The sequence below is a fragment of the Mobula hypostoma genome, chromosome 7 (assembly GCF_963921235.1).
Source record: "Mobula hypostoma chromosome 7, sMobHyp1.1, whole genome shotgun sequence".
In the NCBI taxonomy this organism is placed as follows: domain Eukaryota; kingdom Metazoa; phylum Chordata; class Chondrichthyes; order Myliobatiformes; family Myliobatidae; genus Mobula; species Mobula hypostoma.
In genome coordinates this window covers 76,442,045-76,465,800 of record NC_086103.1, presented here as the reverse complement: position 1 = coordinate 76,465,800, position 23,756 = coordinate 76,442,045, and the positions used below count along the sequence as shown (strand labels likewise).

General features: G+C 38.2%; 1 protein-coding gene across 1 annotated transcript in view; it reads right to left on the bottom strand.

The window, feature by feature from the left end:
* The window catches only part of LOC134349398 (matrin-3-like), a 67,247-nt gene that overhangs the window by 4,374 nt on the left and 39,117 nt on the right, over nt 1-23,756 (bottom strand). Inside the window, exons 4-13 of the mRNA XM_063053642.1 lie at nt 21,892-22,007; nt 18,607-18,680; nt 15,445-15,582; nt 14,216-14,347; nt 11,828-11,968; nt 9,662-9,793; nt 9,158-9,210; nt 6,784-7,198; nt 4,816-5,146; nt 3,067-3,188 (exon numbers count right to left, since the gene is read on the bottom strand). Coding sequence (XP_062909712.1) covers nt 3,067-3,188; nt 4,816-5,146; nt 6,784-7,198; nt 9,158-9,210; nt 9,662-9,793; nt 11,828-11,968; nt 14,216-14,347; nt 15,445-15,582; nt 18,607-18,680; nt 21,892-22,007 — 1,654 coding nt within the window. The remainder of the gene's footprint in view (nt 1-3,066; nt 3,189-4,815; nt 5,147-6,783; nt 7,199-9,157; nt 9,211-9,661; nt 9,794-11,827; nt 11,969-14,215; nt 14,348-15,444; nt 15,583-18,606; nt 18,681-21,891; nt 22,008-23,756) is intronic.

Sequence of the window (23,756 nt, the reverse complement as noted above, 5' to 3'; positions counted from 1 at the left end):
AAAGTGGAACTTTTTGGCCTTAACACTAAGCAGTACACATGGCATGAATCTAATATCGCCTATCAGCCAGGTGACACCATCCCTACTATGAAGTATGGTGGAGGTAGCATCATGCTATGGGGATGCTTTTCAGCAGCAGGGTCTGGAAATCTGGTCAGGATTGATGGGAATGCCTCTGCCAGAAAGCTTAAACCAGGCAGGAAGTTCATCTTCCAGCAGGACAAGAACCCAAAGCACGCAGCCAAAACAACTACAGAATGGCTTCAAATGAAGAAAGCTGATGTCCTGGAGTGGCCCAGTCCTGACCATAACCTGATCGAACATCTCTGGCAAGACCTCAAGATTGCTGTCCACCACCGCTCCCCAAATAACCTGGCACAGCTTGAGCAATTTAGCAAGGAGAATTGGGCAAATCTCGCTCTATCATGTCGTGGAAAGCTAATAGAGACTTAATAAAAGACTACAGACTATAATAGCTACGAGAGGTGGTTCAACTAAGTGCTGAGCAAGGGGAATGAATACTTTTGAACTACTGACATTTCAGTTTTTGGACTTTTAGATTTTCATGCTTCACAATTTTCCCCTTTTTCTTGGCCTGTACTGTGAAAAAGGAGCAAATGATTCACAGATAAAACTTAAATTAAATTTCAAAATCCCTAGTTGTAATAGTCACTTTTCAAAGCATTGCAAGTCTCCTGGACTAGATAGACTTCAGGTTCCAAAAGTAGGAAGCTTAAGAGATTGTGGAGACATTAGGAGTTATCTTTCAAGAATCACTATATTCTGGAATGGTTCCCTAGGACCGGAAATTGCAAATGTCATTCCACTCTTATTTGCTGGCGGGGGGGGGGGGGCTTGCAAATGACAGGAAGTTAGAGTAGCCTGACTTGAGTGGTGAGGGAAATGTTGGAGTCCTATATTAAGCATGAGGTTTCAAGGTACTTGCAGGCACATGAAAAAAGTAGGCCAAAGTCAGCATGGATTCCTTAAGGGAAAATCTTACTCAGCAAATCTGTTGGAATTCTGAGAAAATAGTAGAATAGACAAAGGAGAGTTAGTGGATGCTGTTCATATGGATTTTCAGAAGGCCTTTGACAAGGAGCCACACATGACGCTGCTAAACAAGATAAAAGCTCATGGTAAACTGGAAAGATACTAGCGTGAATAGATTAGTTGATTTGCAGGAGATAAAGAGTGGGAATAAAGGAACCTTTTCTGGTTGACTGCTGGTCACTAGTGGTGTTCCACAGGGGTCAGTGTTAGGACCATTTCTTTTTCAGGCTATACAATATATTAATGATTTTGAAGATGACACTGATGACTTTGTGGCCAATTTTACGAACAATACAAAGATAGGTGGGAGAATCAGAGGTGTGGAGGAAGCAGGGAATCTGAAGAAGGACCTAGGCAGATTTGGAGAATGGGCAAAAAGAAGTGGCAGATGGAATAGTGTATGCTTATGCACTTTGGTAGAAGGAATAAAAGTGTAGACTATGTTCTAAATGAGGGGGCGGGGAGGGGAGGAATTCAGAAATCAGGTGCAAAGGGACTTTGGAGTCCTCATGCAGAATTCCCTAAGTTAACTTGCAGATTGAGCTGGTGGTAAAGAATACAAATGCAATGTTAGCATTCATTTCAAGACGTCTGAAAATAAAGGCAAGGATGTAATGTTGAGACTTTATACGACATTGGCCAGATGGCACTTGGGAGTATTGTGAGCCGTCTTGGGCCCATTATTTATGAAAGGATGTACTAGCACTGGAGAGGGTCCAGAGGAGACTCACAAAAATGATTCCAGGAATGAAAAGGTTAATGCACAATGAACATTTGATGACTCTGGGCCTGTACTTGTTGGGAGTTCAGAAGAATGGGGGGGGGGGGGGGGGAGAGAAATCTCAACAAACCTATAGAATATTGAAAGGTTTAGATAGGATGTTTCCAATAGTGGGGGAGGCTAGGATCAGAGGGCAGAGCCTTATAATAGAGGGGTGTTCATTTACACAGAGATGAGGAGCAATTTCTTAGCCAGAGACTAATGAGTGAATCCGTGGAATTCAGTGTCACAGACGGCAGTTGGGACCAAGTAATTCGGTATATTTAAAACTAAGGTTGATAGGTTCTTTATTAGTAAGGGTGTCAGAGGTTATGGGGAAAGGCAGGAGGATGGGGTTGAGAGGGATAATAAGTGAGCCATGATGGAACAGCAGAGCAGACTTAATGGGCCAAATGGCCTAAGGACACATTATTTGGTAACATTTTAGATAATCTGAACACAATTTTAAGTGCAAGCAATGAAATATTGCTTTTTGTTTTAAAAGGTCCATTTTTATGCAGATATTGGTGAAGCTATGGAACTCAATGCCTATGGTAGGAGCAAGACTTTTAAAAGAAAAAGAACGAGAGCAAGTCATTTACAAGGCTACAGGAAGCAGCAGAGAAATGGGGCTGATTGGATTTCATTCCTCGCTGTTGACATGGATGTGATAAACAGAATGGTCTCCTGAATTCTATTCAGATTGCATAAAATCAAGCATCTTGTGTCACGCAAGATGTTTCAATGACACAATGAGATAACAAATGAATCAAATCTTTTTTCACAGCACAGGATAAGGACTGATAATTTCAAGCAGTCAATTTATCCCTTGGTGAGTATAAATGGAATAACTCAAGTAGCAGAGTAGGTTCTAAAACAATATTGAACAATGACCAGCAACTAAGTGGCACTTTGTTTTCAAACGATATCATCCTTCACATACAAAAGTTGTGTCTGATTTTTGGTGAAATTTGACTGTCCTTTTTCTGCAGTTACCTACTTATGCTGACTGACAGGGTTAACTCAGTGAGACTCTCAAGAACATCAGTAGGATCAAAGGAGGCAGTGCTTCATATCCTGAGGTAACTAAATCTTACTCCTCATTCAGTTACATGACTGTGAACACAAAGTGGTTAGTATTCTATGCTTCATATGCACATCCCAGTGTGAATACGTAACACTATTTTTTGAAAAAGTGACAGAAGTGTAGAATGGTAGCAAAAACTGCTCACCTAAAACAAAATCAAACTTACCTTAAGTCTCTGATAATGTTCAATAGTGCCACAATGAGTTTGCTTTGCTGTTTCCTCGCTGGTGTAGAAGAGACAGCAGAGTTTGCAGTAGAAGCCTGTTTTTGGAACTACATAATCTAATCCTGAAAGAAAGCAAAGTGCGTCAGTCTTCTTGATCCTGCAGTTTCCTTTGTATAGTACAAAACCTGTAAAGGTGATGGTGGAGCACATAGCTGATGCATCACATTTACCAAATAGAACCTACAATCATTCAGAATTCACCAAAAACATTTAAACTAAGTACTTGCAGGCACTGGAAGGTATTGAGACCAATATAATGAAATAAGAATGCAAGGTGCCAATCATATAGATAAGGCATAAGGAGTACCATCATCATGTGCTGTGTTGTATGATATGGGCGATCATTGCTTTTGGCAATTTTTTCTACAGAAGTGGTTTGTCATTGTCTTCTGGGCAGTGTCTTTACAAGATGGGTGACCGCAGCCATTATCAATACTCCTCAGATTGTCTGCCTGGCATCAGTGGTTGTATAAGCAGGATTTATGATATGCACCAGCTGCTCATATGACCATCCACCACCTCCTCCCATTGCTTCACGTGACCCTTATTGGGGCTAAACAGGTGCTACACCTTGTCAAAGGTGGACCTTTTGGCTAATTCAGGGAATTACACCTTCTTTGGTATAGATGTATCTTCATCCCACCATCCAACAAGGAGTACAAAACCTTTAAATTAAATATTTGGTGCATTGTAAGAAAAGAATATGTAAAATTAAAGAATTTATGGGGTCTATCCAATCACAATTATTTTGTCTCGCACATGGTGGGCAAAAATATTCACCGTATTCATAAGATGAGAAATATAGAAAGTTATGTATCACTGCACACAAAGCACTTATCCAAAATTGCCAGTACTAATGGAATATTAAATTAGCAAGTTAATAGATTAAGAGCAAAACTGTGGTAAACAAAGTTTAATATAGGCAAATCTAAGGTAAGCCATTTTGGACTAAATGATGCAGTTAAGTCCAAATAAAAAATTGTGGTCCATCAACATTGATCATCAATGTATCTAAAGGTATAGAAAAATAAAACATTTAAAGGAACCTTAATAACCTGAACAAAACCTTAATATCTGGTGGGCCAAACACAAACTGATGCTGCAGAAGTAAAGTCCTGGTTTACACAACACCTGGAGTACCAAGCAATTTTAAGTCAGTCAGAATACCCAATGTCAGGAAGAATATACAGCCTTAGAGGAGAAAATAGATTTAACAAATACTACAAGGGAGAAAGCATTTTATTCCTTCAAAGATAGAACATTTTGAAATGCTTCAACCAGTTTACAAAGAATGAGGGAAACTATTAGAGTAGACAGAAAGGAAGTACTTCTGTTGGTTGAGGAACCTAGTACTTGGACAGTGCTTAAAAATGAGACCTAAACCTTTCAGGTGTGAAATTAGAACCGTCTACACATGTAGTTTAAGTCTGAAGTTCCCTTCCACAAACAGCAATTCTTGCTTCATTTTGTTAAAATCTCTCCTTGGTTAGCGCCAGTGGAACAGGCTTGTAGCATTAAATGACCAATCTCTTTTGTTGTCAGAAGATCGAAAACAATATAGTCTGCTAAACTAAATTAAACCTAATCTGAGGAAACCCACAAAATGGCATTTGGCATGGATAGAATTACAATGCAGATGAGTCAGAATGAAACTTCAGAAATCTTTTTAGAAATGTTTTATCATCTTACCTACAGGATTGTTGGGCTTATATGGCCCAAGCTTGTATTCATCTGGTATAGGAGAGAGTGTTTTAATCTGTTCAGTTGATGGTTCTGCATTTGTGGGATTGTTCATCAGTCCATCATCACCTTGAGCATCAACTTCAGTGTTTTTATCCATGCTGTATCTTGCATCATAACTTTGACCTTTGGCATCTTGTTCATCTTTGATAAAATTAGCATCTACTTTGTCTCCTGGCACAGATCTCACTTTCTTCAAAAGAACAGCACTTGAATCATCCATCTCATTCAGGGCACAGAATTCCTCCACATATTCTGGGCAATTAATGCCTTCTGGTCTCTGAAGGAAATAATCACAAGACTGTTCATGAAATCTTAACATTTCATAATATAGGGTAGAAGTTACAGTTATAGATATGTAGCCATTTTAAAAAACAAGACAACAAAATAATAGATGTAATAATGCAGGTAATTAAGGTATGATCTCCTGTCAGGTGGGAGGGTTGAATAAAATTTAGAGCTTGCTTAACTATAGTTATATACTGCATATTCCAGAAAAGCTTGAACACTGATGGTCACTGGGAAACTGGGAGAGAAGCTTTTGGGTATAACTGTATTTCAGATTGAACCCAACCATCAAAAGTAATAACCTAAAGGTATCCTATAAAGATGCAATTGTCTATAGTTTCTGCACATAATTATTTGATGGAATTAGATTTCAGTCTTTTTAAAAGAGGAAATAAATTATTTCTCCTTAGGGTACATGATACAAAACAGTGACCATAAAGAATAATCTTCCTGAACAGAAAAGGCTCATTGTATCATCCTCCAGAAGATGAAGCATTATTATGAAAAAGATTCAGTGATTTCAACATCAGTTGTGCTTCCCTAAGGAGCTTGGGAGCAGCTGTTCATTCAAGAATCTTCAGCTGCCAGTAGCACTGTGAAAGAGGGTGAAGAGCTGAATTTTTTTTTAAAATAAAGAGATTTAGAGGCATAGTGTCATACAACATAAAAAAGCCTTTAACAGGTTTATTTCATGTAAAATGTCTCTGGATAATTTCCTACTATAGAAAGATCAGATTTCCACCTGTTTCTCTTCCAAATGCACATTTTATCATGCAAATCAGAGAAGGCTTGAGGTCACATTCATTGCATGTGATGACCTTCTCCATCCGCAGGACTCAGGAAAAAATTCACCAGCAGTGCATTGATGTACTGGACAGAGGGCCTTGATGCTAGTAGTAGATGTTATGTATAGCACAGTATATTGATTTAAATGGGATCACGATCATATTTTTGTAATTATTTTATCTCATTGTGGGTTCATTAATCTCCTGGGCTTAAATGATTTTTTAAAAACTAGTTTTAAAAAGAGTATTCAAGCCTACTTAGTGTTTTTAAACCTCTCCAATATCAGAGAAATGAGAATACCAAGCAGTCTCAATTCATATAACCATATAACAAATACAGCACGGAAACAGGCCATCTCAGCCCTTCTAGTCCATGCCGAACGCTACTCTCACCTAGTCCCACCGACCTGCACTCAGCCCATAATCCTCCATTCCTTTCCTGTCCATATACCCATCCAATTCAACTTTAAATTCAGAAGCATGATCTCCAGATTCATTGCCCAAGATCTAGTTGCTGTTTGCAACACACTTCTATTCACGAAGATGACTTTAGGCTTTGTTTCTAGATCACATCAATACAAGGTAGGCACCATAAGCACTGAGTGTAGGTAGCAACTTGGACATCTGTACCCATTACAAAATATTCCCAACATTTTACTAACAATACCTATAGACTAGAAATCAAAAGCAATGAAATTGAGAAGAAAAAAGATCATGAATTCATAAACCACTCATTTTTATATATTTCTTATGATAGTGAATTACAAATGAGTTATTTTTAATAGTTGCTGCAATTGTTGCTAAAATGACAAGAATCCAACCCTTTCAAACTTTGAATGCCTACCTTTTCAGATAATTGTGCTGCAGTCTGAAAGCTTGATTCTGCATCACTAGCTTCGTCTTCATTGAAATGCCCAATTTCTATTTCTCCTTCCAATTCCACCTCCATATCACCCTCTCTACCGCTAAGTTCAGATTCAGTGTTCATTGACTCGTGATAGGGCAACAGAATGTCTGCTGACCCATCAGGTTCCTCACAGTTCTCCGTGTCTGTGGAAGGGCCACCTAGTGATTTTATTTTTGCAACATTCACTCCTTCCACCTGCTTTTGATCTGTCCCTTCTTCAACTGAAGGAGAACCCGTCTGTGAATTGTCATGATCCGATGTCTGAGAATTTTTCAATTTTTCTTGAGCTTTTCTCTTAATGCTAGGAGACCGTGCTCTTTTAGAAGGAGGGCTGTGAGAACGACCCCTTTTTCTGAAATAAAACCAGAAAAAAAAGTAAAATTTTTTTTGAGATATTTATAGGCATTCTATACCATTTGTGCATTCTTAAAGAAAAAGATCAAAGCTCTAACACAATGAACTCCAGAACAGTATAATGTTTGCTTTTAACAGTGGTAGCTTTCAAGCACAGAAATTTGATTTTAGGGTCTAGAACGGAGAGACTCAGCAAACATTCTGGAAGACATTTGATAACGTGCCACATAAAGGGACACTGTAGAAGAGTGCAAAGGATTGAGGATAAAATTAGTGCTAATAGGTAATAACTAACATTAAAGAGAATGGTTAAATAGTTCATTGTCAATTAATATTGTCTATTACTCTATTAGAGTGTAACAACTATTAGAGTTGATTTAAAAAAAAGATGAATATACAAAATTAGGTGGGTAAGCAAGGTATGGTAACAAAAAGCCTGCAAAGATACGGATAGGTTTAAAGATTGGATAAGCTGGCAAAGGAGTATAAAATAGGAAAATGGAGATTGAAAGGAAGAATGAAAATCAAAGCATAACTTAAATGGAGTGAACTATGAAACATTTCAGTACAAAAGAACTTGGGGCCCCAGTACATGATACATAATAAGTTACCATGGACATACAGGAAACAATTAGGGAGGCTAATGAAATATCAATATTTATTGCAAAAGATATCAAATAGAGAAATGTTGATATGTTTACAAGATGTTACCTGGAACACCGTATATAGTTTTGGTCTTCACATTCAGGACCAATGTGCTTATAATAATGGGCTTTGCAGAGAAGATTCATAACTGATTCTTGGGACCAGGTGGTTAACTTACAACAAAAGATCAAGCAAGCTGGGCCCACATTTATTTGAATTTAGGAAAAAGTATTGTTGCATTGAAACATATGGGAGGGATGGTAGGATTTTTCCTCTGGTAGGGTTATCTAGACCAGGGAGCAGGATTTCAGAGTAAAGAGCTGCCCATTTCAGACTGAGATAACTACTTTTCAGAGTAATGTAAAACTTTGAAACACTCTACCCTGGGCAGCTGTGGAAGCAGAGTTATTCAAGGTGGTGACCGACAAGGAGTTGAGGAATATGAGGAGCACACTGGATGGTTGTGCTGAGGCTATGACTGGATCAGCCTTGGTATTACTGCATGACGGAGGAGGATCAAGGAACTGAATGGTTTATTCTTCTTTCTTACATAATTATTCAAATGGAATTCCATTAAAGGTTATAAATCCTAAAGTAATACTTTAACAAAAAAGAGGCAATGTGTTTATCCTTACTAATTCTACCTCTCTGCACATGCTGCAAAAAGCTATGGCAAGTACTGTATTTGCAAGTATTTTAAAAAGATAGCAGAAATCAAGAACAAAAACAAATGTAACAACTCTGACCTTGGTAGAGCCACCTTGATTCAAGATCAGATTCAAGCAAACAGTTGGAAACTGACAAGAGAAGGGTGCATTTCTATCTGTTTTAAATGACATTTTAAAGCAATAAACTTTCCTCCCAAGTGAATATTTCAAATTGAAGGAAAGGATCTATTTCCAATGTCCAGTCTGATACTTATCCTACACTAAGAATCTGGAGCAATTTGTGAGTTTGCTGTGCTCACACTGGCTTCTATATTTTTTTTATTGTACTTTAAAATAACTTAAATGGCTGCAATGTTATGAAAAGCACCATATGCTTGCAAATTTATCCTTTTATATGTTTCTTGAAAAAATTAAAAAGGTGCTGGTTAACTGCCTGCACTAACACACTAAACTAAATTGATATTTCAAAAAGCCACAACACAAATCAACTGTAGATATGATGCCACTGCTTACATTTCTAATTGGCTATTTTTGTCTAAAACTTTATCTGAAATTGCAGCCTTGTTGCTGCATCTTCTAATAAAAAGTAGATCTCCATCAACTGAACAGCTTTCAGTTTTTACAATTTTAAGTGCACAACTTACCGGTTTTCTCGCTCTCTGGTTCCAAGCAGTTCGTCAACACCCCGACTTTGTTTCTGAAAGGAATCAAAATCATTAAGTTCCTTTTTGAAGCATACAAATTAATGCGTAAAGTAGTTATTACATAATTCATATTTAAATGGGAACATCCTCGACACACAGTTCAAGTTATTTGCTCGTCAAGAGAATAACATCCCACATCAAACATGACAGTAGATTTCTTTTTTTTGACAAAAGGCAAGAACTAGTCAAAGTGCATGCACTAACTGTACAAAACATTTTGTAAATATAGCCAAAACCATTCAGCTAAATTACCATTCAGTACTTTATCAGCTTCTCGTGGAACAATACTAATTCTATTCAGGGTGCAGCTAAATACATTTTGGTGAAGAGAATAATGTCAGAATAACTACACAAATTAAAACTTATTTTTAGATGTCCAAGCGCAGAGTAAGTATTGTCTGGGTTGTCTTCTTATGACTACTTGACGTTAATCACATTACTTACTCTCAACACAAGATTCTTGTACTTTTGCGACAAATATACTTTCAGTTCTCTGCCATGGAACATTAGAGGCACTTTCTTAAACTTCTCAATCATGGTCATTGCTATATGGTGTGTTTCCATTTCTAGGAAAGCCTGTAATTGATACAAGGATCATAATTATGACCAATTCAATTAGTGAGTTCTTCACCACACCAGAAATCCAAAAAGGTACAAGAATAACAAGCTATTAAAGAAAAGCATAAACAGGACCAGACGCTCAGCTTCTCATGCCTGCTCTATCACAGCACAATATAAGAGCTGATTTTCCACTAAATAGCATTATTCTGTCTTATACCTATATGTTAGCTTATTATCCAGAAACCTGTATTAACTGCAAACAATGACCAAGCCTCTACAACAGAGAATTCCAAAGATTCATTAAACTGAACAAAAATATTCACTTCCCAGTTTTAAAAAGGTATTTTGAGACATGATCCAATTTCTAAATTTTTAGCCCTGGCTTTAGTCAGATTTTAGCCATCGACCCTGTATCCACACTGTCAAGCATTCTACTTCTTTTTACATGTTAACGAGATTAACTCTCAATCTGTTCAATTCTGTAGAATGGAGACAACCTACTTAACGTCTCCTGATATGAGAGATCTGCCATCTCAGGAACCAGTCTTTGCTATTCTCCCTCCACAGAGTGCATCATTATTTCCAATAGAGAGCAAAAACTATGCACAATTCTCCACATGCAGCCTCATCAAGGCCCTATGTAATCAGAGGAGGATGTTTTTACTCATTATCAAATCCCGCCCCCCCCCCCCCATTTTCTCTCATTCTGGTGCCCCTCTCATCTCTCTTTTCTCTTCCTTGCCCGCATGACCGTCACCACCTCCTGGTTCCTCACTGTCTTTCTTTCATTCCACGGTCTATTGTCCACTCTTCAGCACTCTATCCCTACCACTTATCAGCTCCTGTCACTTTTATTTCCTCCCTCCAACAACCTACTCTTCCAGTCACCTGCATTCAACTATCACCAGCTGGTTAGTATTCCTTGCCCCACCCCCCACCCTTTAATTCTGGCTTTTGGTCCCTTCCTTTTTTAAGTCTCGATGAATGATCTCAGCCCATAACATCAACTGTTTATTTCCTTCCATAGATGCTGCTTGACCAGCTGAGTTGTGTGTTATGAAAAATAAGACGAAGTATACTTTATAGACATTCTTGATATTGGCAAGAAAACAAAAACAATCCATTATAAAAGTCTAGACCATCCTAACAAAAATGAGGTGTAAAAATATACAGATCACTTAACAGTCATTTATTATTTAGCTATTTGATGGCTTTCTCTGCAGCATCTTCTTTCTAAATAGTGAGATCTATAAGAATATCTCATCTAATTCTCTTTTCAAATTTCAACGTATTTTGACTTATCTCAAACGAGAAAATCTGCAGATGCTGGAAATCCGAGCAACACACACACACACACACACACAAAATGCTGCAGGAACTCAGCAGGCCAGGCAGCATCTATGGAAAAAGCATAGTCGATATTTTGGGCCAAAACCCTTCAGCACTCCTGCTGCCTGGCCTGCTGAGTTCCTCCAGCATTTTGTGTGTGTGTTATTTTGACTTATTGTTGTTACAACTTCATAAACTGCAATTCTTCGAGGTGGCAGCCACCATCACCTGAAAGGCAACGGAAGTCAACTTTGCAGGTGTTGACTATTTCCAAAAATGAAACAAAATAATCTCTTAAATGACAGCCAAGAGCAGTGGACACCAAATTTGCAATTAAAATGCACCCTGTAAATAATAAGTCATTTCAGCTAAAGACCTGAAATAGCAATTAAATATTGAATGAAACTAAATGTCATTGTAAATAGAAAAACTGCCATCTGAATGATTCAAACCTAATCAATGTTAACAAAATGAAGCAGCAAAACCAAGAAATATACAACATGGCAAATGCTCTTTTGCACGGAGTTTGTAAGAGAAAGCATTTTAAGTTTCTTGTGGAAACTACATCACAGTATGGAAATATAAATTTACTCTCACTTATGCCAGCTGGTGAAATTCAGATATTTCTTTGTATGTTAATATTTCGAACTGAACTCAATCCTAGAAAATGCATCAATATGCTGCACCATGAAACTACCTGTTGGTGAAATACTTCAGTACCTGATTTTTAACTCTCATCAGTAGGTAGTTGGTCACTTTGCCAAAGGGTGTACCAAGGCGCACAATTTCTGAGTCAGAGTAGCCAACAGAAGGCAAGTTACTGATGTGAACCACTCGGCTGCGTTCTTCACTTTCTTTGCCCTACAAGTAAATGAAGGAAAAATATATAAATCACCTGATCCCCAATATGTAAGTTGTGGGAAATTCAAGTCGAGGTTAACACAAAAGCATTCCATTTTTATTATTTAAAATATTGTACCATAAATGAGTGGTTGATCAAACATTCAAGTTTAAGAATTAAAAATGTAATCTGTGATGTTGAACACTATCACTACAAATTATGTTACAAGACAAATATCCCACTAGCATTTGACACATTGCCAGTGATAAATTTCTAAGTGGGAATATTTAAGGAGCAGGCTTCAATCATATAGCAATATTTTAAAACTCCGTTTTTAAAACTCCTTTTGAAGTTCTGTAATGTTCAGAATTTGTTGACACAAAAATAGCTGACTGATTGAAATATGTTTTCCAGTTAGTGATGTATTTGCATCCTTTATACTATTTCAGGCAGCTACGTTACAGACTAAAAAGAGACTAATGTTCAGAGGGACAGAAAGAATTACCTTCAAGGGAAGAAATCACCACAACAAGAAATCCTTCTTGTTGTCTACGAATTATAAGTGTTTTGTCTGTAACATTCCCGTACACTCCAAAATTAAGCCTTTACCTAAAAATGTCAGAAACCTTGAATTCATTCATTAACTTCGGTTTTGTGTTATTGTTAAAACGCATCTCAAGCTATCTCGCTGCTGCAAGTATACGTTCCCCTTGAAATTGAGTGACTCTTAATTCATTGAAGCAGAGCCTTGAAATGGACCAATACTTTCATAAAAATGTCAACATTCTTACTCTATGGATCTTCTGCCACACGAAAGCACCAAAATAATTAGCCAAATTCGATCACATGCCACCAAGTGACACATGAATTTTGTCTGTATTCATTAAATCTTTGAAGCCGTACATAGGCTGAATATGGCATTGAACAAATGCTAGGAGACCTTTGTCACCAAGTTCTAATTTCTGATTATGCATTCGAATGTTGTTCCACAGATATCCTAAGTATTTGTCTTCAGACCTGTCAAAGAACTTTGTAGAATTATTTCACATTTCACTGCAGATATCCTACTTCCCAAAAATGACACAAGACATTCAAAAGACTTGACTTAAATAATAAATTATGCCTGTAAGAATGAAGGGAACATTTTTAAACACCTTGGCTGTTTATTATTAATTGAAGTACAAAAAGTTTACAGATTTGCCAATTTTTGCACCCCTAAGAGTCTAGTTTCTATCAATTCATTCTGATGACCAGACTTTTATTTTGCTGAATTATTCCTTTTTATTTCTTTTATTTGTCTCTAACATGTCAATATTTAGAGTAACATCTGCCATGACAACTTTGGGTTGTATCCTATCAGACATCCTCTCTGTTTTCTACAATCACTTTATCCTTTTTGCAATCTAAATCAGACCGTTTTCTCACTTTTCCAGTTCTGACAAAGGTATTTCACCTAAAATCATTAACTCTGAATCTCTTTCAACGGATGCTGCCTGATTTCCTACATTCTGCTGGCATTTTCTGTTTGTTTCAGATTTCCAAAAGCTGCAATATTTTTGTTCCAAGCATATAAATATATTGCAAGACCAATTTAGAAGCTGAGTATCCTGCAGCAGATGACTCAACTCCTGTCATGTCAAAGTCTTTCCAGCATCCTCATTGCAGAAGTCTGGAGCACATTCCACATGCAGAACTCCACTATCACACACAACACAGGAAATCTGACACCACATAAAACTGAGCGGCACATAAAACTGAGCGGCCTGCTTGACTGGTATTATCCACCATCTTAAACATTCACTCCCTCGGCCACTGGCACACCAAGCAGAGTCCACAATCACAAAATACACAATTACTTGCCTATATTATCCTGACAGTACTTCCGAAAATATGAACTCAACTATCCAAGAACAAGGGCAATGAATAAACTTGATATATTATGCATCAATCAATAAATAGTAAAAGCTTATTTTCAACTGTCAATAAAAATATAATTCAATTACAAGACAATTTGCAGAATCTTAAAGCAGCACACTGCAATTACAATGTCATGAAAAATACTGAGGTTTTACATCAGTAGTTTGCAACCCACAGGCTGTTTTATTACACTATTGTTTTCCTTCCCAAGCTATTGAAGTGCAGCCTATTTCTTTATTTCTCTATTTCTTACTGACGTTCTAAATTCTATCAAATAAAAGTATATTCAGAGTAAAGGAAACCTGTGCAAATGTTGATGAAACTGATAACTTTTTTTGTCCATAAAATACCTTAAATGTCAACTTTTTATATTTCTGAGACAGTTCTGCTCTAATGACATTGCCATCTACAAAGGTAGGTTTCATCTGGTAAAACTTCACCATGGCTTGAGCTGCTTCAGGATAGGCCAACTCCACAAATCCCTGAAATTAAAAGCATAAACAATGATGGCACATCAATGCTCATAATCATCTTTATTTTTTTAGTATGACTAAGTCAAATTTAATGACGAAGTATCATGTAAAGAGGAAAAACGGGAAATCACAATCAGTGGACTGGAATTAGCACAGGTGTTTCTAAAAGAGATTGTAATGCTCACACAATTTGGAGAAACAATTTTATACACACAATAATATTCCTACCAGAACTGTTGAGAGAATCATTGAAGTTATGCTGAGGGTGAGAGGTCTAAGCTTTGATTGAGCTGAAAAGCTTTTTCTCCCCAACTTAAAATTACACTGGGTCTTATTAGTCAAATTTCTTAAGATGAATTGCTCTTTTCACTTAGCTTGTAATATGAACTTAATACACATGAATGTGGAATAATTATTACATTCTTGTTAAATGTAATACAGGTTGAGTACCCCTTATCCAAAAACTGTGCTGAGATGACATCACAAATGGAAAATTCCACAAGACTCTGGAAAGGTTCCCAGGCGATGTGCAGGTCTCAGCACACCAGACAGTTCTGAGAAATGACCTCATATATGTAATGAACAGAAGTTAATGAAAAATAGAGAAACACCGCATAAAGCAAAAAATGAAGATCTTGATCAGTGGAGTCAACATACGCCATCTAACAGCATGCAGATCATGAAACAAGCAAATATCTATCACGACAAACTGAAAATTGAAGGTAATCATGAATATTCAGAAGGCTGGTTGTAGGAATTTAAGAAAAAGCAGAACATTAAATTTTTAAAGATTTGTGGTGATAAAGCTGATCATGATGCAGCAAATAAATCCACTGATGTGCTAGCAAAGATCATCGCTGATGAAAATCTAACAAGCTGAGCAGCTGCATCAGTATATATGTGTGATGAGCAAGAGTAACACAAAGACTGTTTACTGGTGGCACATAAAATTCAGAATAGGAAATTATAGCAATCCCAAGCTATCTGATTATATATTCCAAAATCCAAAAAAAAATCTGAAACACTTCAAGTCCCAAGCATTTTAGATAAAGGGTATTCAACCTGTATAATGCAAATAAAATAACATACTCACAATTTGTACTTACCTCACCCTTTGACTTTATCAACAAATAGTTGGTAACCTTTCCAAATGGTTCAGCCAGTTTGATTAAGTCACGATTCATACATCTACCTCGCTGCAACTCACTAATGTGAACCACTCGCCCAGGCTCATCATTTACATTCTAAGAAGGTAAAAAAAACCAGCAAAACACATTAAGCACAAAGTACATCTTAGGCAATGTGCTTTAATCTTGCACTAAATGTGCAAACTATCACTGATAAAGACAGTAAGTACATTTTCAATTAGTACACGCAACTGTGACCCTTTCTCTTAAATTTGAAACTAGTCAGTTCAATATTGTCAAAATGTAATTCTAGTTTCTAGACCTAGATTTTAATAAAATTTGAATTTATTCACTTTTACAAGAAAACATTTAATACAAAATCTGTAGTTAAAAGCCTCTTTACATTGCAAGTTTTAAATATCCTTGGAGATGATCCTGACCACCTGAGCTATTAGCTATTAAATAAATTAATTTTTCTTACTTTCCTAGACCTCTTAACATTGATAATAAATGGAACACTGTAATCCACTGGCTTCTTGCTGTTGTTCAGAAGGATATTTTAAAAGCCTTCAACTAAGTTACCTGAGTTTGTAAAGTATATATAGAATACTTTACCTACAAATTTAACAAAATGAACGGGCATACTAATACTGTTTCCAGAACCTTATTACACATATGGATTGACTAGCGTGAAATAGACATTAAGCTTTACATGTTTGGAAAGAGTTTATAATCTTCCTGCAAAATGTGTCCACTGTCAAAAATGAAGAATGCAGTGAAGGTGGCAGTACCCTAACTTTCCACTTCTTAATATTCTTTCAGTCAGAATGCACAACTGCATGGAGGAGACAGTTCAGGACCAAAGTGTGACAATTTTTGCTCAGATGATCCTATAAATATCCATAAATAAGTACTTGTCAGTAGCTTGACTACTAACCCTAATCTTCCTTCATCCCAATCTTCTGCTCAAAGGCCTCACTACATTTTTTTCCCCAGTATCGAAGGCTTAACCCAGGTCTATGGTAACTCCAACATATTCTGTATCTATATGCCATGAATGCTGTGGTGAAAATTAACTACCAGATCTTTTGATTCTTCCACTTCTCAAGCAGCTAGACAACTAGCACCAGAGAAGCAAAATTTCTTCCAATTAGTTACAATGATGAGCTTTCAGCTTTGCAGCCATTCTCCCCATCCCATCCCCATCTGACTAACTCTACTTCCTAGCAAAGGTGAAACTCAAGCAGACAGCTTGATAGCATGTTACGTGTTGTGGAAAACTTCAAAACATATGTCAGTGTCATCACTAATCCACTCATTTCCACAGCAGTAAAGCTGCTCAACATTGCCCATGTTTCATCCCATACACCAGGGGTCCCCAACCTTTCTTGCAGTGCGGACCGGTTTCATGTTGACGATATTCTTGCGGGGGGGGGGGGGATGGTTGCCAACGGACAAGAGTAGCAGTCAAATATGTTGCATTTACCCAAAGACAGACTACAATGACCATGAAGCCTTGCGCGGGCACCAGTGCGCATGCGTGCACCTGCCGATTATTTTTCCACAAATCGTGTTTGGCGATTCTGTTCGGAGGGGGGTGTTAATCACGACCGGAATATCGGTGATAAGTGGCTAATACACTCAATTTCGTTTCTAAAAGGCTTTATCTAACGAATTTGATATTAAACACACAGTGCATTTTCCTTGCATGAATATAGCGATAAGTCAAATATCAGGGGAGGACAGGGGAGCTAAGTGTTAAACGAACTTTCAGTAGAAATGGTAGAGGCAGGTTCGATATTATCATTCAAAGAAAAATTGAATAGGTATATGGACAGGAAAGTAAATGGAGGGTTATGGGCTGAGTGCAGGTCGGTGGGACGAGGTGAGAGTAGCGTTCGGCACAGACTAGAAGGGCAGAGATGGCCTGTTTCCGTGCTGTAATTGTTATATGGTTATATAAGTCAATAGCATCATAACATTTTAAGTAACGTTTGGATATTAAACACAGCGCATATTTTCCCCGTATGAACTTATAAAATCATTGCAATGCACCAATATCGCTGAATCAGTGGGAGCCCTGGGCTTGCTTTCCTGCAACAAGACGGTCCTATCGAGTGGTGATGGGGGACAGCGATACTCGAATGGGGTTCCTTGTGTCCAGTCTAATCCGCAATTTAGTTTTTGTTACATTCATCGCAACTATGTTGGAAACGGAGGCAACGTTTTCGGTGCCTCAGTGGCTGTCTCAGGATATTGAGCCTTGACTTTGATCCAGAATGCCGGCAGAGATGTTATGTCAAACAGACTCTTCAGTCTGCCGTCATTTGCAAGCTCGAGGAGTTGATCTCCTTCCCGCGCTGACATGGACGATGCGCAGGTAATGGCTCAACAGTGGGCGTGACAGGGAATGAGGAAATGTGCAGCTGACTCATATCGCCAAATCATATTGTTTCCTCGCGGCCCGGTAGCGCATGCTCTGCGGCCCGGTGGTTGAGGACCGCTGCCATACACTATTAAATCCTTCCATGCATCTGTTACTTTTTTGACCACTCCAATACAGGTACTCTTCTTAAACTCTCAATAAACTTAAGCTTATTCAAAACATTGTTAACATTAGATTAGCTTGACCATTACTCTAGAGTTCATATTTTATAACATTGCATCAGCAAACAGTATGTCCTTACAGCAGAACCTGTATCCATCTCTAACCCACCGCAACCTTAAAAACATGTATTCATTCAATCCTGACTGCTCATATAGGCTGAATTTTTAAAATGTTTCAACACCAGGCATCACATCCTTAACTCTAGAATCCCTATCTAAATCCCCCTGCTTCACTACTTCAGCAATAAATCACTTTAAGTTTTTGGACATCTTTCCTAGTAACTTCTTATGCCTATGCAACATCTTGGGTGAAGTACCTTTGGACATCTTATCATTTATCTACATAAATGCAAGTCAATATTGCTGATAACAGCAGATATTTTATTTACACCAACTTTGTTGAACTCCATGCAACACTGCTATAGATAGTAAAAAGATTGCAATCTTGCTTATCTATTATATGATTACTTCAGGCCTCTGGAAAATTAAATGTTATAATCTTAAAACAGGTTGACAAGAATATGAAACACTAACCATTCGGAGGGGCTTCTTTATTCTCTGAATGTTGTTCCCTTGCTTGTTATCCATAGGACCTTTCCTATTGGATACTGAAACAGAAAGAATCGTAATAGACAGCTCCTCTATTTATCACTCAATTTTAAAAATATTTTTCATCTGTAATATTTTAACTCTTGAAATAATGTAAATGTAGAAGGCTTCGATGAAAAAGTATGTCAGTCATCACATTTCAAATGACAGAAATAAATAACAATAACTGCATAGTTTGAACATTTATGCAACAGTTCCAGTTAGTTTTGATGATTGGTAAAACCAGAATATTGATGGCAGGAGATAAAACATGTCATTAAATGCTCTAGAGAGATTATACATTTTGCTTTCCCCTGGCAGCTGTGTGGCATAGATCTGACTTGGTATTGATCAGACCAAACTGGAATGAATTCCAGTGTGTCGGCATTATCTCAGGCACTGCAAATAGATCTGAACACTACGCAATTCACATAGTTGACCACATAATAAAGAAAAGAGAACTGATTAATTTTGATTACAACAAATGGCTCTAGGTCATCCCAGTTCTATAATACCGACAGAGCAGAGGTGGCTGAAGTTTCTGGAAACAGATCAGAAGGTGCAAGAGAGACATGTCCCGCAGAAGTAGTTCTCAAATGGCAGGGGTAGGCAACTGTGGCTGAAAAGGGAAGTTAAAGACTGCATAAAGACTAAGGAAAGGGCATATCAGGTAGCAAAAGTGAGTGGGAAGTTATATGATTGGGAAATCCATCAAAAGGCAACTAAAAAAAAGCAGTAAGAAGGCAAAAAACAAAATATGAGGGCAAACTAGCCAATAAATGTAAAGCAGGATACCAAGTTTTTTCCATTATATAAAAGAGTAAAAGGGAGATGAGAGTTGACATTGGATCACTGGAAAATGATGCTGGTGAGGTAGTAAGGAGGGACAAAGAAATGGTAGATTAACTTGATGAGTACTTTGCATCCATCTTCACTGTGGAAGACACTAGCAGTGTGCCAAAGGTCCATGAGTGCCATTGCTATTACAGAGAAAAAAGTGCTAGGCAAACTTAAGGTGGTTAAGTCACCTGGACCAGATGGACTACATCCCAGAGTCCTGAGAGAGATTGATGAAGAGGTAACAGATGCATTGGTCATGATCTTTCAAGAATCACTTGATTCTGGCATGGTCCCAGAGGACTGGAAGATTGCAAATGAAACTCCACTTGTTAAGAAGGGAGGAAGGCAAAAGAAAGTAAATTATAGCCTAACGTCAGTGGTTGGCAAAGTGTTGGAGTCCATTATTAAGGATGAGGTTTTGGGATACTTGGAAGCTAATGATAAGTCTAAGTCAGCATGGTTTCTGTAAAGGGAAATCTTGCCTAACAAATCTGTTAGAGCTCTTCAAGGAAGTAATAAGCAGAAGGACAAAGGAGAGGCAGTGGACGTCACTTACTTGGATTTCCAGAATGCATTTGATAAGGTACCACACACGAGACTGCTTAACAAGGTAAAATCCTATGGTGTTACAGGAAAGACATTGACATGGACAGAGGAATGGCTGACAGGCAGGAGGCAGCAAGTGGGAATAAAAGGGGTCTTTTCTGGTTAGCTGCCAGAGACTAGCGGTAATACTCGGGGGTCAGTGTTGGGACCACTACTTTTCACATTGTCCATCGATGGTTTAAGTAGTGGAATTGATGGCTTTGTGGCAAAGTTTGCGAATGATATGAAAATAGGTGGAGGGGTAGGTAGTGATGAGGAAGCAATGCGATTGCAGCAGAACTTCAGACAAATTGGAAGAATGGGCAAAAACGGGGCAGATGGAATGCAGTGTTAGGAAATGTATGATAATACATTTTGGGGAAAAGAACAATAGTGCAGACTATGATCTAAATGGGAAGAAGGTTCAAATATCAGAGGTAAAGAGGGACTTAAAAGTCCTTGTGCAAGACTTGCAGGTTAATTTACAGGGTGAGTCTGTGGTAAAGAAGGCAAACACAATGCTACCATTTATTTCCAGGGGAATAGAATATAAAAGCAAGGAGATAATGCTGAGCCTTTACAAGACACTAGTCAGGCTGCACTTGAAGTATTGTCAGCAGATTTGGACCCCATACTCAGAAAGGATGTGTTGTCATTGGGAAGAGTCCAAAGGAGGTTCACGAGGATAACTGCAGAAATGAAAGGGTTAACACATGAGGAGTGTTTGGTAGCTTTGGGCCTGTACTCACTGGAATTTAGAAAATACTGGGGAATCTCACTGAAACCTACCGAATGTTGAAAGGACTAGATAAGGTGGTTGTGGAGATGATGTTTCCTATGGTGGGGGTATCCAGAACTAGAGGGTACAGCCTCAAAACTGAGGGGCAGCCTGTGAGTAGTGAATGCTCTGCAACGGACTGCTGTGGAGGACAAGTCTGTTGGTATATTTAAAGCAGAAGTTGATTGTTTCCTGATCGGTCAGGGCATCGAAGGATATGCTGAAAAGGCAGGTGCATGGGGTTGAGTGGGATCCGTGATAGGTCACGATGGAATGGCAGAAACTCGATGGGCTGAACGGCCTAATTCTGCTCCTATGTCTTATGGACGTCATGGGGCAGAGATGTCTATGTTCCAGGATAAGCTATTTTCCTTGCAAGTCAGACAAGTTGTATATAGTAAAATTAATATACAGGAGGGTCAAACATAAAAATGAAGAAAGGGTCTCCCTCCTTTTATATATTTAAATAAACTGCAACACTGTAGCAAGACTAATAAAACCAAACTGAGTTTGGGATTGATACAAAGAGATTTAGCAAATGAAAGGCAAATGTATTTGTCTTCTTAATTTCTTGGTTCCTCAAAAAGCATCCAAAAATTGCAACTACTTTCTGCCAACTGAAAACTGGTTTTCTTTATTATGTAACTTCACATTAATTTGTTATGAAGTTAATAGGAAGTTAAATTTACCTAGAAGCAGTGGCAGATTCTGAATAACCAGTATTCTCCTCCGCAAGAGCAATAAAATCCTATAATAATGGGTCCATCAATTAAATTAATTCCTAGATTGGTTAATTTGCAATTGTTTATCTAGCTGAATTTTATCAAGACAAAATCCTGGTATTCGTATTCATTTTCCCTTTCTCTGTTTCTAAATTTCCATTTATTTTTCTACAAATGAAGCTAAAATTCCACAGTTGTGGTAATATATTTTTAAAAACTAGATATAAGAGGACAAGTTTCCAGCAAAGCATATGATATTAAAAAATTAAACCAATGAAATATATTTTAAGAGCCAAAGATCATTACCCCCATGTGATTCCATTCCTCCCAGCCCTCTGTTGGATGCAAGTAAGGATCCAGATGGTGGAGGCCCCAAAATACCAGGAGCCAGATTTGTTGACTGCAGAACAAGTGGATCGCCCCTAGAAGCAATACGGAGGGCTTTACACAAAGTTCACACAAAAATCAGGAAGAAATTTCAACTAAAAAGACATCCCAATATTCAAATACTAAAACAAGTCGTATAATGAAAAAAAAAATTTACTTTACACAATACAATGTCTGAGCTTTTAAAACTGGGTGTATAGAAAAAATGAAATGGGACTAGTGGTTGGTTAAGACAGATATTAATTAAAAATTCACCTAGATTTGCAACCCTATGTTTTAAATGGAAAAAAGCATTAGCTCCAAACATACTTCAGTCAACAAAACAATGTAAATGCCGGAAACATTCAGATTTAGCTGGCTCCTTAAGGTATAGCCAGGGGTGGTAATGGAGGCAATGCGCCCAATGGCGTGTGCCTCAAGTAGTCTCTGACAACCAAGTCCACCTCCTGACCTTCATGTGTGGCTTAGTTACTAAGTCCAGCAGAACTGTTTCTACTGACAGGAGAAGAGGCAAAAGCAAGTTACTGGCGCCTTAAAATCAGTTGCTTCGGGCAAATGGGGCTTGTAAGCCGTGGTGAGCAGCTCATCTAGGAGAAGGAAAACTCTGATCTCAAACCTCCACTGCCTTGCAGCTATACCCACTCATGAGGGAGGCTTCAGGAGTAACCCTAAGGGTAAAATCTGGAGCAGGAGTCCCTATGGCAGTCCTACATTGAGTTCAGTGTTGATTGGCAACTCCTGCAACGCTGCTGGTACCAAACTGTATCGGTCTCTGCCGTAGTGCAAGTCAAATCCAGATAAAGTCACTGAGAGACCGTATAAGTACAAACTCTTTATTCAAAGCACCCGGGGCTTACTTAGTTAGTCGCTCAAACAGCAACAGTCTGTCTGTGACTGTTCCTGCCCGATCCACCAACTAACTAACAATTCCCCTTACAACACAGATATATTTGTTAAGGTATCTCCCACACAAGACAGGCTGGAGTCAAAGTTATCCACTACATGACAGCCCTGAAAGACAAATTACAAAATAGGCATAATGGACAGAATATTTTGAAACAGGCTGGAGTGGTCCTATTTCTACGTATGAATGCACAAGGAGATAAGCATCCTGAAACCCTAGCTAGCTACCTTCAAGAAATATGGCTCAGTATGGCTTAGCACATCTGTTGATCATCAGCAGTTTCTTTCAGAAAAACAGGCTGCTATTGTTTAACAAAATGTTAACCCTTTTACATACTTTATCACTGTTCATCAGATGGGTAGAGAGGGGGAGCTTTCCACATGGGCAACAGCTTGCTCTCCATATCATACTGCCCAGGCTTGCTTATCTAGACAGCTGGGACACAAGATCCATGGTCAATTTAAAGTGGATAAATATGAGGTTATCCACTTTGGTGGCAAAAACAGGAAAACAGATTATTATCTGAATGGTGGCCGATTAGGAAAAGGGGAGGTGCAACGAGATCTGGGTGTCACTGTACACCAGTCATTGAAAGTGGGCATGCAGCTACAGCAGGCGGTGAAAAAGGCAAATGGTATGCTGGCATTCATAGCAACAGGATTCTAGTACAGGAGCAGGGAGGTACTACTGCAGTTGTACAAGGCCTTGGTGAGACACCTGGAGTATTGTGTGCAGTTTTGGTCCTCTAATCTGAGGAAAGACATTCTTGCCATAGAGGGAGTACAAAGGTTCACCAGATTGATTCCTGGGATGGCAGGACATTCATATGATGAAAGACTGGATCAACTAGGCTTATACTCGCTGGAATTTAGAAGACTGA